Source organism: Hibiscus syriacus, unplaced genomic scaffold (genome assembly GCF_006381635.1).
Source record: "Hibiscus syriacus cultivar Baekdansim isolate YM2019G1 unplaced genomic scaffold, ASM638163v2 tig00111640_pilon, whole genome shotgun sequence".
Classification (NCBI taxonomy): domain Eukaryota; kingdom Viridiplantae; phylum Streptophyta; class Magnoliopsida; order Malvales; family Malvaceae; genus Hibiscus; species Hibiscus syriacus.
The window spans coordinates 1,695,349-1,713,193 of NW_024063142.1; the positions used below are offsets into that span (position 1 = coordinate 1,695,349).

The 17,845-nt window shown below is 37.3% G+C and overlaps 1 protein-coding gene, 1 long non-coding RNA gene and 2 pseudogenes across 2 annotated transcripts; 3 read left to right on the forward strand and 1 right to left on the reverse strand.

The window, feature by feature from the left end:
- Window positions 1–427: 427 nt before the first annotated feature.
- LOC120166461 (far upstream element-binding protein 1-like) lies at window positions 428–7,992 on the forward strand. The gene is made up of 6 exons (XM_039175714.1): window positions 428–746; window positions 927–1,210; window positions 1,307–1,396; window positions 1,476–1,547; window positions 1,750–1,866; window positions 6,752–7,992. The coding sequence occupies exons 1-6, from the start codon at window positions 428–430 to the stop codon at window positions 7,865–7,867; spliced, it is 1,998 nt and encodes a 665-aa protein (XP_039031645.1). The 3' UTR covers window positions 7,868–7,992.
- Window positions 7,993–8,709: 717 nt separating this feature from the next.
- On the reverse strand, window positions 8,710–12,029 carry LOC120166404 (annotated as a pseudogene).
- A 160-nt stretch (window positions 12,030–12,189) lies between these two features.
- On the forward strand, window positions 12,190–13,643 carry LOC120166442. The gene is made up of 3 exons (XR_005519930.1): window positions 12,190–12,252; window positions 12,377–12,538; window positions 13,070–13,643. It is a non-coding gene; the product is annotated as an uncharacterized LOC120166442 (long non-coding RNA).
- A 1,637-nt stretch (window positions 13,644–15,280) lies between these two features.
- On the forward strand, window positions 15,281–17,365 carry LOC120166572 (annotated as a pseudogene).
- The last annotated feature ends 480 nt before the right edge of the window (window positions 17,366–17,845 follow it).

Genomic DNA, 17,845 nt, shown 5'->3' on the forward strand with positions numbered 1-17,845 from the left:
TTAAAATAACACATAAATGTTAATATTATTAATAATTTATTTTTAAAAAAATAAAATCTTAATATATTATATTTTCGAGTTGCTCACGAACTTTTCGAGGCGAGTATCAAGTAACTCGTTTCGGCTCGTTAAGAATTCGAGTCGAGTTCATTCGATCCAAATATTTATCACCTTGACCGAGTTGATCTCAGTAATTCACGATCTGTATGGTCTCAATTACAACCCTTATTGAAAATTTGTTTTTTCTTTTTACCCTATGATAATAAAAAATAAAAATATAAATCTAAGTCGGATGAAATCCATATCCAAGATTTATATATATCTATTACATCAAATAAAATCCACCGGTTAAGTTTTCCTTGTTAGATATTGTCCACTCAGAACTCTCTCTAGCCCACTAGGGTTTCTCTCTCTTCCTTCACGAACTATGGCAGACGACGGACAGTACTCTTCAGGTCCCGATTCAGGCAGCCACAAGCGCAAATACGAGGACCAGGGACCGCCGTCTTCCGTTGGTCGGAGGCCTACGGGATTTTCATCTCCAGATTCGGCTCCTCCTCCTTCCTACAATAGCGTGCCTCCACCTCTTGACGGAATCGAGATGGCCAAGCAGCGAGCTCAGGAGATTGCCGCTCGCCTTACTGCCTCCGCCGCATCTGTTGGCGCCGAGGCTAAGCGCCCTCGTGTCGAGAACGGCTCTGGCGGTGGCTTTGATAACGATAAGGGATATATGTCCGCTCCTTTTGGTATAGCCCTCTTGTCTTTGTTTTCTTCCCTGTAACAAGATTTTCTTGAATAGCTGAAGCTTCATTGTTTTTATATTTAGGGTTTATAAGTATATATAATCTTTTGCGGCCGGTAATAGTATATATATATCTGATTTTTGGAAGTTGATGCAAAGTCTAATGAAAAATTAATGATTACAGATATAAACCATATGTCAAACTCTGCTCCTCCTGCTATACCGGTTTCATACGGTAGCTACCATGGCGCAAGCAAAACGATTGACATTCCACAGAATAGGGTTGGTGTTATTATTGGGAAAGCTGGAGAAACCATTAAAAATCTTCAAATGCAATCTGGGGCAAAGATTCAGATCCAGCGAGATATGGATGCAGATCCTAATTCTGTGACTAGGCCTGTGGAGCTCACGGGTAATGCTGAAGAAATAGCCAAGGCTGAGCAGTTGATAAATGATGTTCTTGCTGAGGTTTTTCGTCTTACAGTTTTTATCTATGTGAAATTGATGTATTTCCTTGATGCGGAGTACAAGGAACATAAATATACCCTTTAATGCTTTGTCCAGGCTGAGGCAGGAGGTTCTGGCATAGTTTCTCGAAGATTGACAGGACATGCTGGAAGTGAACATTTTGAAATGAAGATACCGAATAACAAGGTATACCAGAGTAAAAGAATTGCTTACTTTGTTCATTGACCTTGTTTTAAAATAATATGTTATGTGTGCATTATCTCAGGTTGGTCTGGTGATTGGTAAAGGTGGTGAAACAATTAAAAATATGCAAGCTAGAACTGGAGCTCGTATTCAGGTTTGAATCATGATTATCATCTTTACTTTGAAGTTTATATTGTTGTTTTCGCTTCATATTGACTGGTGTGTATTTGGTTGAGTTCAGCTAATTTTGGACCATCTTTTATGTATTTTTAAGCAGTTTCCTCACTATTCTTTTCAGAACCTTGTTGCAAGCAAATACAGTTTATACAAATATTTCATCTGTTATTCTTGTGCAGGTGATCCCGCTGCACTTACCACCAGGTGATCCATCAACAGAAAGGACATTACATATAGATGGGACTAGTGAACAGATTAGAAATGCAAGAGAACTGGTTGATGAGGTTATAAGTGAGGTATGTTTGGACGTGGTGTTGGGAGGAAATGCTTTCCTCAAGTTAAAATAATTTGTCCCTCTTCTTTTACCTGAATCATTTGTGCTTGTTTTGAACCTTCATTATTTTTGCCACTCCTTTAGTTCTATCGATTTAACTGTTCTTACAATTTAATTTTACTATGAGTATTAATCCTTTTTGTGTGATCTTTGGAAGTATCATGCTAGTCTATACTTCATTAAAAGTGATAGGATCCTTTGAAATTTCACTTTTATTGAGACTTCCTCATAAAAGTTGTGTAAGAAACTTGATTTATAATATGTTGTAGTGGTATTCTTTATATTGTTAGTTGCAGGGCAAAATCATAGTTGTACGTTTGGGTAAAGTAGGGATTAAATTTATACTCTGTATTTTTGTTTATTTTACCCCTCTATAGGCAGTCATTGCCTCTCGTAAATGTTCTGAAACTCACCCCTTGTAAAAAAATTGACATTTTCTTATATTTCTATATACCTATCAAGTAGACGGTTCTCCCAACAGATTATAGCATTTCTTCCAAGTAATCTGGTGCATAATTCTAGGTGCTTTTACATCCCCATTTATTGATGTAGTTATTCAGCCACTTTGAGATATTGATTATATTTTACTTTATCATCAATATCTTCTCTTCCCTTTCCACTTGTTAAATCTTGAGAGTTGCAGACAGTTTTTTCTGGCAATCCTTTTTGTTTCTATGACAGCTGATTGAGAAATTTTCATAATTGTCAAGATGACTAGTGGAAGATGAGCTGATCCTCTACTTTGTAAGAGATTCAAAGACTTTTGTATCATAATTTTATGGTTCTAGGGGATGTTAGGTGCTTGATAACATGGTAATTTGCATTGGTTGGTATCCCTATTGAAATCTTATGGGTGGAGTTATAATTTAACATGCCAAGTTCAAACTGTCAAGGTCTTATCTGCTGTTGGTTTCTTATATATTATTGAGGTAAATTGTGTTTGGATTCAAGGGGCAGTCAATCTCAGATGGTTATATTCTTCAGTTTTACTTTTTCATACTCCTTTGTTTCAACAACAAAGTGGCTTGTTCGGATTTTAGAATGATAGCTGCCATATGTGCTTAACATTGTAAATAATGAGACTGATACAGCGATTGGAAACTATTGAGGGTTAATATGTATTGAACGGTCTGTGACACCAGCATATATATGTAGATATACTTGTTGGTGTTTCCCCTACATTGTGTAGTATGGTCTGAAGATCCTATGTCTAATATTTTTTGAACTTATACTAGAGAGGGCTTGGAGCTGTTAGATACTGGACACTTTTATCATACGACACTTCTGGTTAATTTAATATTTATTTACATAATGTTCCTATTTCTGTTGATCTTTCCACTTGTTCAATAATAAACAGGGATGCTATGGTTCTTGGTTTTTAATTTGTCTTATTGTTTGAATCTTTATTCTTTTCAATCTTATTTTACCTTTTGAATTGTACCCGATTTCTTCTTGAATATTATATAACTGTGTTTGTTGGGGTCTCATATCTCTGAATTTTATACCCATACATTTTAATTTACACCTTCTCTAACTGCTTAAAGATTGTTTTCTACAGTGTTAGTATTGGCACATGCCCATATATATATATATTTTTTTATAGGAATAGAAGGCTTCATTAAAAACCTCCCTCATAGTTGCCTCTTGTAAGGAGACAAATAGCGGAAGGAGGAAAAGAGTGCCTAAATATATTAATAACCCATAATTACATAAGATTCCAAACATCACATAAAATTACCTAACATAGAACCATAACCAAAATAATACACCATAACCACTACTCAAAATAACAACCTCCTCACTAACTAACCAATTCCTGACTTAGCTAGACAATCAGCTTCCACATTAGTACATCTGCTGATAAGCTTAATGATAACATTAGACTGCACAACTATCTTCTGAATTTCTGTAATCAAATCAACAAGGTGAACCGGGCAAAGTTCCGGGCTGTTGATCCACTTCACAGAAAGAAACGAGTCACTTTCCAAAATCAGAATTCCTTTGTCCCTCCAAACTGACTCAAAAAACACTTCTAACCCCACTTTGATAGCAAAAATCTCAGCAAGAATAGGAGAACAAGGTCCTAATGCTCTAGAAAAAGAAACCAGCTTGTTCTTTTCAGCATCTTTAAGAACTCCACCAATACCACTTCTTCTCCAATCAAAGTTAACAGCCCCATCAACATTCATCTTAAAATAACCTGTAGGAGGAGGGCACCATTTTACTCTTGACGATCGAAAGTTAGAGGGGGACTTATGCAAATCCGCCAAAGTAAGATCTCCCACAAGGCTGTCCACTTGGATAGACACATCCTTGTTTTTAGCTAAAAACCATGAAGCCACCCTATACCTCACCAAAAAAGATTAGCTCTATCAAACTTGTCTTTCTCAAATACAATCTGGTTCCTACACAGCCAGACAGACCACAAAACAGCTCCTGGGATAAATCTCCAAATACACGAGTTTGGTCTTAATTGCGACCTAGAAAGCAAGAAGCCTTTCGGATTATTAGGGAGAACTGAATTAACTTTCCACATACGGAGGAGTTTGACCCAAATATGCCAAACCTGGACGCAAGAAAAAAATAAATGCCTGACCGATTCTGGTTCCACTCCACTTAACACACATAAAGGGGATTCAATATTTTTGACTCCTCTTCTCATTAAGACAGTTTTAACAGCCAACTTCTGATGAATAATTTGCCAAATGAATATCTCCACTTTTGGTGGAACTAAACCCTTCCACACTATCTCCAACCATGAATTATCTGATTCTGACAAACTTGAAACTAATCTAAAGCAAGATTGAACCGAGTACACACCATCCCCACTATCTTTCCACGCCAAACGGTCCTCACCCTTCAACAGAGATTGAAAATTATCCAACAATACCATCATTTCCATCCACTGTTCAAACTCACTGTCCATTAAGTTCCTCCTAAGTTGTAAATCCCACACCCACTCCCCATTAGACATACACCCAAAATCAGCCACAACCCCTTATTAACTGACAGTGCAAAAATCCTTGGAAACATAGTCTTCAAGGAATAGTTAGAAATCCAAGAATCATGCCAAAATCTAATTGAATCTCCTTTTCCCACCTGAAGCACAATATTATTTCGAAAGCATAACCCAAATGAGTCATTAGTCCGATAGTTATTTACAACACCTTTCCAAATCCAAGACACATTAGAGGGCAAATTATCATCTAAAACAATAGAACTCGTTCCCACATTATACTTGGAACATATCATTGTCTTCCACCAAGAGTCCTCCGAACCAAACTTCCATACCCATTTGCCCAGTAAAGCTCTATTCCGTAGCTAAAGATCCGAAATTCCCAATCCCCCAACTCTTTATTTTTACAAACAGCATTCCAGTTAACCCAATGAAACCTTTTCTTCTCAGCCGAAGAACCCCACAAGAAGTTGGCCATAATTAGGGAGTGAATTTATTACTGATTTTATCAAAACTGTCCTCCCTGCTATGGATAGATAAGATAATTTCCAGCCTGCCAATTTCTGGTAGAACTTCTTCACAATCGGATCCCATAGTTGAATAGAATTTCTATTTGCTCCCAATTGTAATCCCAAATATTCTGTCGGAAAAGAGTCTCTTAAGCAACCAATAGATTCTGCCCACTCCCCAACAATCTGATCTTGTAAATTAATACCAAAAATTCTGCTCTTCACCAGATTCAGTTGTAGCCCTGTACACAACTCAAATACAACCAAGACCCTCTTCAGATTTGCTAACTGCCCCGTAGAAGCTTTACAAAATATGATCAAGTCATCCACAAATTGTAAATGAGTCAGCATCGAAGAGGAATTATCAGAACCTATTTGAAAACCCTCAAACAGCCCCAAACTGCTGTGCTTTAGACAACAACAAATTCAAAAATTCACCCACTAGATTAAACAGGAACAGGGATAAAGAACACCCTTGTCTCAGCCCCCTAGATATTTCTAAATATCATCCTTTTGTTTTGTGGCTTTGCTAGATTTAATTTTAACCCTGTCATTTTTTTTTCTTTGGATTTGACCTTATTCATTATTAAGTTGTTTTTTTAATCCAGAAAAACACAACTTTGAGGTGGTGTATATGATGGAAGTTTTTTCTTTCTGCATTATTGTTTATCTGATTTATTCCTGTATTAAAGCTGTTTGGTTAAAATAACTTATTAGTTTGTGAACATTTTTTTTCCAGAAACTTGTATACAATTAACCCAGCTATAGTATTTCATGTCAGAATTCTACACGATATATGGCAAGGGTTCATGTATTTAGTAAAATCCATTTTTTCAATGATACGGGTTATATATTCTAAATGATCTGATAGTCTCTTATAAATGTTTGATCTGTAATGAATTTTTCCCTTTTTTGGTATAGAGAATTTTATTAAGAGACATTATTCGCTTAATGTGTGTGTATCAGATAGATAATATGTAGTGTACTTTTAACTATGGGTGTCTTGCCTGTATGCGGCAATGTAGTTCATAGTTATTTTTTCTTTGATATTTATGTTTCTATTAGTATTTCTGGGGTTCTCTTTTCTTTTTGCACACATTCACTTCGATTAAGGAGGGATGGGCTTCTGCTGGAGTAAAACTCAATATTCTCTCCAACCATACGGTATGTGGGCATTTAAACCCTTCAAACTATTGTACAAACTCCATTAAATCCACAGGTCATATTTTGCTGTTTTATGCTGATTTTGATACTTGCCATTTAGTTGTTTTTTGGTAAATTTTATTTGTATATAGGTGCATATCCTGTTTTGCTGTTATGTGTTCATGTGCAGCATCATTTTAAAGCAAACATAAGTTATTTGCGGAAACAATTTTGTGCAGAATCGTATGAGAAATCCGGCAATGGCTGGAGGCTATCAACAACAAGGTTATCAAGCACGACCACCTCCAAGCTGGGGCCAAGGGGCTCCTCCAATGCAGCAAGCTGGATATGGTTATATGCAACCTGGGGGATATCCTGGCCCATCACCACAGTATAACATGTCTCAGCCACCTTATGGGGGCTATCCTTCCCAACCGTCATCTGGTGGATATGCCTCTGGTTGGGACCAGTCTATGCCACCAAACCCACAAAGTTCCTCTGCAGGTGGTTATGATTACTATAATCAACAGTCTTCTTCACAGCAGCAGCAAGCACCTGGTGATTCAGCAGCTCCTGCCGATAACAGTGGTTACCATTACAGTCAACCTCCAGCTTCTGGCTACATGCAACCAGGACAAGGCTATGGTCAGGATGGGTATGGTGGATACAATGCACCTCCTCAATCAGGTTATGGGCAGCCATCATCATATGACCAACAGGGTTATGGCTCTGCACCGAGCTATGGTGCTTCAACGGACCCAAGTCTGGAGGGTCAAACTCCTTCCTATGCCGGTCAAGGGGATTCTGGCCAAGCACCTACTTCTACCCAACCATCTGCAATGGGCCAGCAAGGGTACAATACTAGTCAGATGGCTAGCCCAAATCCTGGCAGTTATCCACCTCAAGGAAGTACTCAAGCTGGAACTTCACAGGCTGGGTATGGGAGTCAACCACCGGCTCAGTCTGGCTATGGAGGATATGGACCAGCACAAGGGAAGAAACCATTGGTTAATAACTCTGCCTATGGGCAGACTCAGCAGTCGCCTACCACTCCAGGAAGCTATGGCCAGCCAGGATATCATTCGCAGCCACCCTCATCTGGTTATGGTCAACCGGAATCAGGCTCACAACGGACTCAATCGTCCACTTATGGTGCTGCATCAGTTCAGCCAGGATATGCTGCACCACCCTATGGAGCGCCTTATAATGCCTCTTATGCTAGTGGTTACTCACAGCCTCCTGCATATCCTGCTGACGGGAATGCAAGTGGGAGCACTCATGGAACTTATGAGGCTGCGCCAGCTTCTGAAACTGGGAAACAAGATGGGGGTGGAAATGCATCGCCCCAATCTTGATTAGTCAAATTTATATTTTAGTACTTAATGCAAATGGTTTTATTGTACAACAGTTAGATGTAGCTATAGTTCTTGCAATGTGTTACTAAGATATGCTAGTGTTTTACTCGGATGTTTCAGATGCTCTGTTTGTCTCGCTCGTTTATGTTTTCGGTATAATTTGACGACTATTATTATTTTATATTTGATATGATCTAGAAGTGGCTGGTGGACGTTGGTAATAATCTTACATCAGACAAAATCTGCATTCGTATTGGTCTTTGATCACGTTTTTCTTTTTCAAATTTAGAACCTCATTTGTTGAAGGTAGTGTAACAGTTAAATCTTTTAATTGCTACTCTCTGCTCAACAAGTTTGTCTAATATATTCAAATTTAGTTATGTGAAGAATCGATACAAAATGTGATTATCATTATTAATAATAATTAAAATATTATGAGAACAATTTTTAATCAAAATATTCCATTTGAAATGACCCTAAAATGATCTCAATAATTATAGGAGGTGTGGGGTCGTTATTCTTAGAATTCTCGAGTTCGAAATGTTGTACTAAATGATAATAGAGGGAAAGTCGCTCAATAATTAGCCGGCCAGCTGTGCCCAAAGACCTCGTATAAAACACAACAATACCATTTCTTTTTTAAACCTAAATTGTACTAAATGATAATAGAGGGAAAGTCTGATTTCAGATCTAAAGTCATGTTTGTTTTTTGAAGGATACCATTTTATCCATTTGTCCCCCCTTTTTTGGGGTAGTAACGGCATTTCAATTCAAAACCTATTCAAAAACTTACAAGGATTTCTAAATTAGAATCCCATTGAAATATCAATTTATGATTATTTTCATTTCATTGGCTTTAACATTAAAAAGCTTAGCATCAATGCCAGGTTTAAAAATCTATGCTTGATTTCACCTTGTTCTGATGTTTCTTATAACGGAGTAAGTACTTAGTAAAGTGAACCTGTGTCATTCATACACCAGGAATTGGAAATCGGGTTGTAAGCTCTTCGACTCTACTACGGAGATTCGACACCTTGTCCGTCAACGGAAACTCCGGAGCCACCACAAACTTCAAGAATTCTTGAAGCTTTGACGACCGAGAAACCAATCCTTTAGCATCAATAGTAATTTGCACACCCTCGTGGATGAAGTCCGCAATGGCTATAAATTTCTTTTCTTTAAATCCTCGAGTGGTCATAGCAGGTGATCCGATGCGAATGCCACCAGGAACAAGTGCACTCTTATCCCCTGCAAAGCAATATTTTAAGATGTATAAGCACTGGTCAAATATACATAAACGCAAATAAGGCAACATACCAGGTACCGAATTTTTGTTCAAGGTGATAAAGGCCATGTCAAGTATTTTCTCGACCCGAGCACCATCAACCCCCTATGAAAAGAGAGATTAATTTAATAAAAAGGAAGAGGCAAAGGGAGCTTAGGGTGTCAAGCAAATAATCGGAAAAAAGAATGTGAAGAGAGATGGGAACTGACCAATGGCCTTAGATCCACAAGTACAAGATGATTGTCACTGCCACCAGAAACCAATGTATAGCCAAGTTCAACCAATCGATTTGCAAGAGCTCTACAATTCGACACTACCTGCACGATGAAGTACCCATATTAGATTTGACCAAGAACTTCAACAATTTTTTTTCTTTAAGGAGAGTACCTGATTCTGGTAAGCCTTGAACTCAGGCAATTGTGCATGTTTTAAGCAAACTGCTAGCCCACCAATTGTGTGGTTATGAGGACCACCCTGCATAGACAACCTTATCAGGCGTCTCATGACATAGCTAGTTCAAAACTTAAAAATCTCAGCTTGTACTTTGAGAGCCAGAAGGAAGTTGGAATAGCGGAATTCATATTGGCAACAGGAGCCAATGAGCCGAGTCAAACTAACCTGTAGTCCTGGAAAAACAGCATTATTGATGGCAGATTCTAGATCAACTCCATGAACATTATCCTTCTTGAAGAAGATCATGCCACCTCTGGGTCCTCTCAAAGACTGGAAATAAGTAAGAAAATTAATTTATTCTATATGGACATTACTGCAAAGGGAGTAAATTGTTTATAATAACTAAATCTTGGCTAGACGAGGGAAAGGATCAAAAGAAATAGGGAAAAAAATAAAGTGAGATTTGTCATGCAAGAAGGGAGTACATATTCTTGAGTACACTAGTTATAAATATTTCAACAAGCAAAATTAGCAGCATGTTAAGTGATTGACATAAATAGACGTCAACACAGCAATTGAATATATCCATTCCTCTTACAAAAAAATATATATCCATTCCGAACCTTGTGTGTGGTTGTTGTCACAATATCACAATATTCAAAGGGGTCAGCAACTACAGAAGCAGCAACAAGTCCACTTATATGAGCCATATCCATCATGAGAAATGCACCAACAGCATCTGCAATCTTCCAATAGATATCAACTCCAATAAGTTACAAGCTAAAAGAAGGATACAAAGCATATATAAAAATGAGTTTTCTTTAAAAGATAGCTAAACAATGATAGGCATAGTATAGCACAACCAGCAAGCATCCTACTTACTTTCCTCATACGTGGATAATCAAAATCACGAGGATGTGCACTGGCACCAGCAATTATGAGTTTTGGTCGAAACAGGGTAGCTGTTTTTTCAAGCATATCGTAATCAACAAGACCTGTTTTAGAATTCAAACAAATTGATATTAACCACCAGGCAAGCATACCAACCAATAAAGCTCAGTAAGTCAAACAATGAGGAATAACTTGTGGATTCATCAAGACGATAAGGCATTGACTCGAAATAGATTGATGTGCCAGATACTCGTCTTTTAGGGGTCATAAATCCATGTGACAAATGTCCCCCATGAGGTAAGTCAAGACCATATGCAGGTTTTATCGGGAAACCATTGATTTGAGCACCATCCAACCGCGGGCAACAACAACTAAATTAAAGCAGTTAAAACAGGCAGAAGTAGCTTACCATTATTCGATCATGTGGATTTAGAATAGCTGTATAAACCTCAAAATTAGCAGGAGAACCTGACAATGGTTGAACATTGACGCCCCACTTCTTTTCGTCCAAGTGAAATGCTGCCAAAGCCCTCTTCTGGCAAAGTATTACAAGTTCATCAATTTACTCATTACCACCATAGTACCTGCAATTAACAAAAAGATCATTGGTTGCAACCCATTAAATCAAAACCAAATAACGCATTAAATCTCTATGCACCTTGCTCAATTAGATATACCTTTTACCAGGCAGTCCTTCAGAATATTTGTTTGTGAGACATGACCCAACTGCCTCCATCACTGCACGGGATGTAAAATTCTCAGAGGCAATAAGCTCAAGGCTTTTGAACTGCCTCTCCTTCTCCTTACTAATAATTGAGCATAACTCAGGATCAGCTTCACTGAGGCCATGGTCCACAAATCTGTTTTCGAGCACCGGGACAGAGGGTGAAGAGCTAGACCTCCCAGTAACTAAGCTGCCTTCGAGTTGAGCTCTACAGGGTTTCACTGAGTTAAGCTTAATCTGGCGCCAGAATCCAGTAATATTAGATACTTTTAAAGGGAATGCTGGTTTATTAACCCTCATGGGCTGTTGCAAATAACCCATCATCGCAGCTCCACCACAAGCCTGCGTTCTGCCTTTACGATAGTATTGCTCTCAAATTTCCTACGAATTCACCAGGGAATAATGGAGTATTAAAATGAAAAATCCATACCAACATCATTTTTTTTCTAGAGAAAAAAAATGAACAGCCTTTAAGAGTAGATATGAGAAGGGAAAGAGAAAAAAATGTAATTTTGCATTGAAAAAGTGAAGTTCTAGCAGGAGACCGACCGACACTCAAAAAAATTCTTAAGTCTACACTGAAACATGTATCGACTAAAAACAAAGAGAACCTTAAACACAAACAAAAAATAAAATAACAATCTTTTTTATTCTGTAGAATCGTATAGGTTAGTATAAATAATGAAGCAATAAATCTAATAATAATACGAATAGCAGGCTAAAGAAAAGACGTGGCAAGAACCAAGAAGTACATACTCGAAAGTAGAATTCAATAACTGGATACGAAAACAACGAATAAAGCGAAATAGAAAATAAAGAGGGCATACTTGCGTGAAGAGTTCTGTTTGTTCTTGGTTTCTCACTGTTAAGCGAGGCAGCAAGTGGCTAAAACTTTAAAACCCTAAAACTTTGTTAGAGCCGTTTGAAAATACTAATACTCGTAAACAAGAAGCCAAGCGGCTGAACCGGAGATGTTTTGTTATATTACTGGTGACTCGGAAGGGAAAGGGGTTCAAGAATCTATGCCAAGGGAAAATTATTAGATGATTATGTCGCTTCGTTTTCTCCACTCTCTCCAAATCCGCCTCTTGGGTGCATTCCTCTCCCTCTTTTTCTTTTCTACCTTTTCCAGATTTGATTATAATCTTGGCCTTAATTGATCTGAAAATTAGTGTTTTTTAATTTGTATTTATATCTTTAATTTTAATTTTCATAGCTTAGAAAAGAGTTCAGCAGTGATGTTGAGTCTACCATTGCTGCGGTTCGAGCTCTCTCGGCTACTACCGTCTCTTCTGGTCAAGCAGATCTCACCAATTTGTTCCGCTTAGCAGCTCATGAAGCCAAGAAATCTCATTCCCAGAACCGCATTTTAAGAGTGGTGAGTACCCATTTGGCCATTTCTTTTCCTTTTTCTCACAATTTCTTATCATTGGTTAAGTTGGGAAAATGATTCAAACTCGATGCCCTTTTCTCTCGGCCAGTTTAGCAGTGCTGTTACGGTTTAAAATTAGCACTTAGCAGCCAATTTTTTTTATTCCGTTCCGAAAGCACTTTTAGAGTGCTTTGGATGGCAAAAACTTCTTGTTTAGTGTTGCATTTTCTGTTAATAAATACTCAGGATAGCTACGAAGGAATCCTATACACACCCTAAGTGCAGTTACTGATTAGTTTTTCTTATAAATAGGCTTAGATGATATATATTTTCAATCCATACTTGTCGAATGAATTCTTAGGAATAATGAACTCTCTTCCATTTTTTTTTAAGTAATGAAGCAATGAGCTGTTGTTATATGAATCCTGAAGTAGTTTAGAGACTGGAGATCAATTTGTGATTAACATGTTAATGTGCCTATTATGGCGGTGTTCCTCTAAAATCTGATTACATGGTGTTTATTTTGCTGCTTTTTAGATTCTCATATACTGCAGATCATCGATTCAACCCCATCATCAATTCAACCCCATCATCAATGGCCTGTAAACCAGAAGCTCTTCACTTTGGATGTAATGTACCTCCATGACAAGCCTGGACCGGATAATTGTCCCCAGGCAGTCTATGATGCACTCGTCGATGTGCTTGAACATGTTAGTGAGTACGAAGGATACATCCATGAGAGTGGGCATGGGTTACCACGTACCTTCTTCCGTTTCATGTCTATGTTGTTGTGTAACCCTCAACAACGTTGTCCTCAAGATGACACTGATATTCCCAAACCTCTTATGAAGAAGTCAGCTGAACCTGCAAATGGTGAAGATAAAGTTCATGTATCCGCCAGCCGGTGAGAACATCGATAACCTGATATTCATGTGGCATCCAGCCCTTGGGTAATTTTATCAGTATGATTTCTGCATGTGAGCTGAAATTACAATACATGAACAAGATAACGTATTTAATCTTCTGCCAACTTTCTGTAAATATCTAACCTTTTTCTCCGTGTTTGTCAAACTGTTCCATTCTAGATAAGATGCATTATCTTCTTCATTAACCTTAGCTTTTATGGAGCTTTCTTAACATGTCGAAAGCAACTGCAGAAGCATCACGTTTAGCACTAATTTAATTATGAGTTGTCTTTTATCCTTGGACATACATACCAGAAAAGGCACGCCAAAAGTGTTACCGGATGCAATACAAGCCAACATATCTTTGCAGTCTGCAACAACATTAACCACATTCCACATGTGATTCCATAATTCTATCATACTTTATTTTGCATTGGTTTTTGATTGTGTGCTGGATTCTAACTTATCCCTAAGGAGGTGTTTGGTTCACGAAAAAGATTATTACCAACGGGTAATGATCTTTTATGTAATCTTATTCCCATGTTTGGTTTGAACCGATTCCCACAAGGATGGAAAAGATTATTACCAACACTTTTTGGACAAAATGGTGGGAATGTAATTCCCTCCATTTCTTTAGGGGTTTTTTATTCCCACTAAATTGGACAATATTATCACTTAAGTATTGATTTTTTATTTGAATCTTTGTATCATACTTTTAATATATAGTTAATTATTTGCAATGTAAATTTATTTAATAATTTTCTTTAAATTAATTTAATATTTAACTGATGTTATATATATTTTTATTAATATTATATTTATGATAGCTATAATATTAATAATTTAAATAATATATTATCTAATGGTTACTTTTGTACTTTTGGGTTGATTGATTCTAGGATGTCTTTTTAGAATTATGTTTGCTCTCAGTGATCCTCTACTCTTTCGATTTGATAGAGACAAGAGATTGAAATATATTCGAATACATAAATTTTGCATGTTTGGTAGAAGAATCTAAACAAAACAAGCTAGCAAACATTATATTTTTGTACCTACATTTAAGATATATATATTTGGTGTCAGTTGTGAAAATATGGTTATATTTTACATAATTTAGCATACTAATTATATAGACGATATTTTAAATATTTTTATAAAATTAAAAGAGTGTAAATTTTTTTTTATAAAATTTCATGCAAATAGTTTTAATCTAATATTGGAAGTTTATCTTGATAAAAAAAATGTACCACAAGAATTAAAATGGTGTAAAAAATAATTTTATAAATATTTTTTTATAAAATTTGTATATATTTAGATTTTATCTGTATATTTTATTAAAAAATTCGTTTAACCCCTAAAATTTTATAAATTTAAATTCGTCCTCTTTAATATAAAATTGCAAGATCAAATGTTGGGATAATGTTCATCCTCGTCATCACTGACGCCTCTTCATTCTTTATAGTCATATAATTCAACCAAGACTCAAAACATTATCCTGACTAATCTAGATCGATATGAGTCGTACTCTTATTAATTTTGGTAGGCAAATCTTTCAAAATAAATTTTTTACTTATATAAAGACTCAAACATAAATTTTATTTAAGTGATATCAATTTATTTACCCTATTAACTTTGATAACTGAAGAGAGAGGGTGCTTTGGTCAAGAATAAAAAAAAAACAATGGTGGTGGAGAGTGATAATAGATAGAGAGAATTTAAGGAAAAATAAAGTTAAAAACAACAAAAAAGAGTTAAGACACCCCATAGGCCACGCTCTCTTTTGGCTAAGGATTGTTTGAACAAAGCTGAGTTCATTGACCGAAACCCTAAAACTGAAATAACCATGGGAGATCGTTATCCTGATATGTCCACCGTTGGATTCATGGAAGTTCTTTTTATATTGATATTTTGAGGATTCAACGGTGGAAAAACATGGGGAGGAAGTAAAAGCTAAAAACTGGAGGCCGTTTGGGGCTACTACTTAATACGCATAATGTTTGAACCAGAAGACTCGAAAAATAGCTAAACAAGAGAGAGAGAACATGTAGCAACTCGTGGAAGAAGAAAAAAAACTAAAGAGTCTTGTCTATCTGAAATTTCGACGCTCCAGTTCTTTCAATTCTACTTCACCAAATTCCAAGAAATCCTAAACCCAGTTTTGAAATCCTTGTCTTTCCAATACCCAGATCTCAGTTTTTTTCAATTTGATTAAATTTGACTCATTTAGTTCATTTCCCCTGTTGCTTGTTCAACCAGGGTATCCCTCTTGTAGCTTATAAACTGAGCTTTTCATCCATCTTTATTGTGGTTTCACACCTCTCCTCGATTCCTCTTTTCGTCCATCTTAATTATCTCTGCCTTGCAATATTTTCTAGCCGAACGCTAAATTTTGAGACCAAACTCCAAAATTTTCCCTGTTTTTCAATCCAGGATTCTTTAATTTTTGAGAAAGAATCGAGTCATGAGAATCCAAAAGACATAGTCAAATTCAACGTAGGAGGCAGAATCTTTCAACGACGGCTACAACACTCGCAAACGCAGGCAGGGATTCCTTTTTCGGTGCATTATTTGATGACAATTGGTACTTACGACAACAACAACAACCGAACAGCCGCCAAGAATTCTTTATCGATCGAAACGCCGACTGTTTCGCTGTCCTCCTCGACCTACTCCGAACAGGCGATCTCTGCATACCCCCAATGTCTCCGAAAGGCTTCTTTACCGAGAAGCCATGTTTACGGCTTAACTGACCGTGTCCGTTCTGCCAAATGGGGTCCATTTGATGGTAACAGTTAAAGCTATCAAAGTCATAACCGGGCAAGCCCGGGAGATGGAACTGCCGTCCGAGCCGTCCGGACGGCGGCTGCTGCGTAGCTCATGGTAGCATGGTTCATGTTTTTGACTGGATGTTAGAAGAACACCCGCCAATCAATCTGGATTACCAAAGAGTAGGCTGTCAACGCTGAGAATGTATTGATAGTGCTTGCGAAAGGCTGGGGAAAGGAGATGGCGGGATGGGGTTGTTCAGTTCATCAACTGGAGATTTGAGACACAGGTTTAACGTTGTTCATGATAATCAAATCAAGAGTTTCACTGCTGGGGCTTGAGTTTCAGTCCAGATTATAAGATTTTTGCAGGCTGTAAAGGAAGAAGCAATGAGTGGGATTGGAGTTTGGGACCAAGTTACTGGTAAACAAATGGATTTCTTTTATGAGAGCCATGGCTGGTCTCTTGGTGATGCTGATAAACTTCAATGGTTGAATGGTAGTAACTGCTTATTGGTTGCCACATTTTCCCAGAAAAGATAACTGTTACATCAGTTTACTTGATTTTAGAGAAAAGAGATGGTTGGTCTTGGTCCGATATCGGCGCTTCCGTCCGTTGACCATTGATGAGAAGAGTTAGAGATGCCATTGCAATGGAGAATGCAATTCTATTTGTGTAGTGAATGAGTATGATGATCTGGGGTTCATAGATTTAAGGAGCAATGGAGGAAGTGTGAGATGGAGTTCCAGAAGTAGGTTGCTCAAGGGAAGATGCCTGATGAGCCTTGTTACCCCCAAATTGGCATTGCATAATGGGCAGTTGTTTCATCTATGAACGATTGCATCTCAGTGTTTTGTGGTCCTGATTGGGTGCTAACATCTAGGCTTCGAAGAAGTTACGGCGGCTCTATCTGCGATTTCTCGATCGGGGGTGATCGTGTCTTTGCACTTCATAGTGAGGAAAATGTGTTTGATGTATGGAAACTCCACCTCCGCCGGTCATATGATTCAACTCCTGGTTTGATCAATGTAGCAGTCTTTTTTATTCTTTCTTTTTCTAGTAACATATAGGATGAACTTACAGTTAAAACCAAAATCATAGGTTAGCAAAGATTACAAGCCTTAAAAGGGTGATATTAGAGTCTTGCGTTGTACAGAGTTACTTGCTGTTTCAAAATAAATGAAAACTGATTGCTAAACAAGTTCTGAGATTCTAAAGTGTTTTGCTCCTTTTCTCTTTATAACAGACCGCTTTATCTTTTCATCTTTGACCTAGCCTTCATCAAAGTTGCATTGCAATTGTCTTCAGGTCTGAGAGAAAAAGAAACTCATTACATGTGAGCAGTTGCAACTGCTGTACTATCTTATTCTGATTAGGAATAGCATATGACACAGTCGTGAAAGTGGTTCTTGCATAAAGTTGGGCACGTGGCTAACAACTTTAGTTCAGATTCCACAAATCTACTGATCTCAAGGGCTCTTTTTTTCTGCTACACCAAATCCAACTAAATGATAAACTGTGGATAGATCCCAGTTCAAATAGCCCCATAGAGGAGAATAGAATCTCTCTTCTTTCTCTCTCGTATACATTAATGTGGCAACTAAGATTAGGTTTGCAATTGTTGGCAAACTTAAAGCTCAAA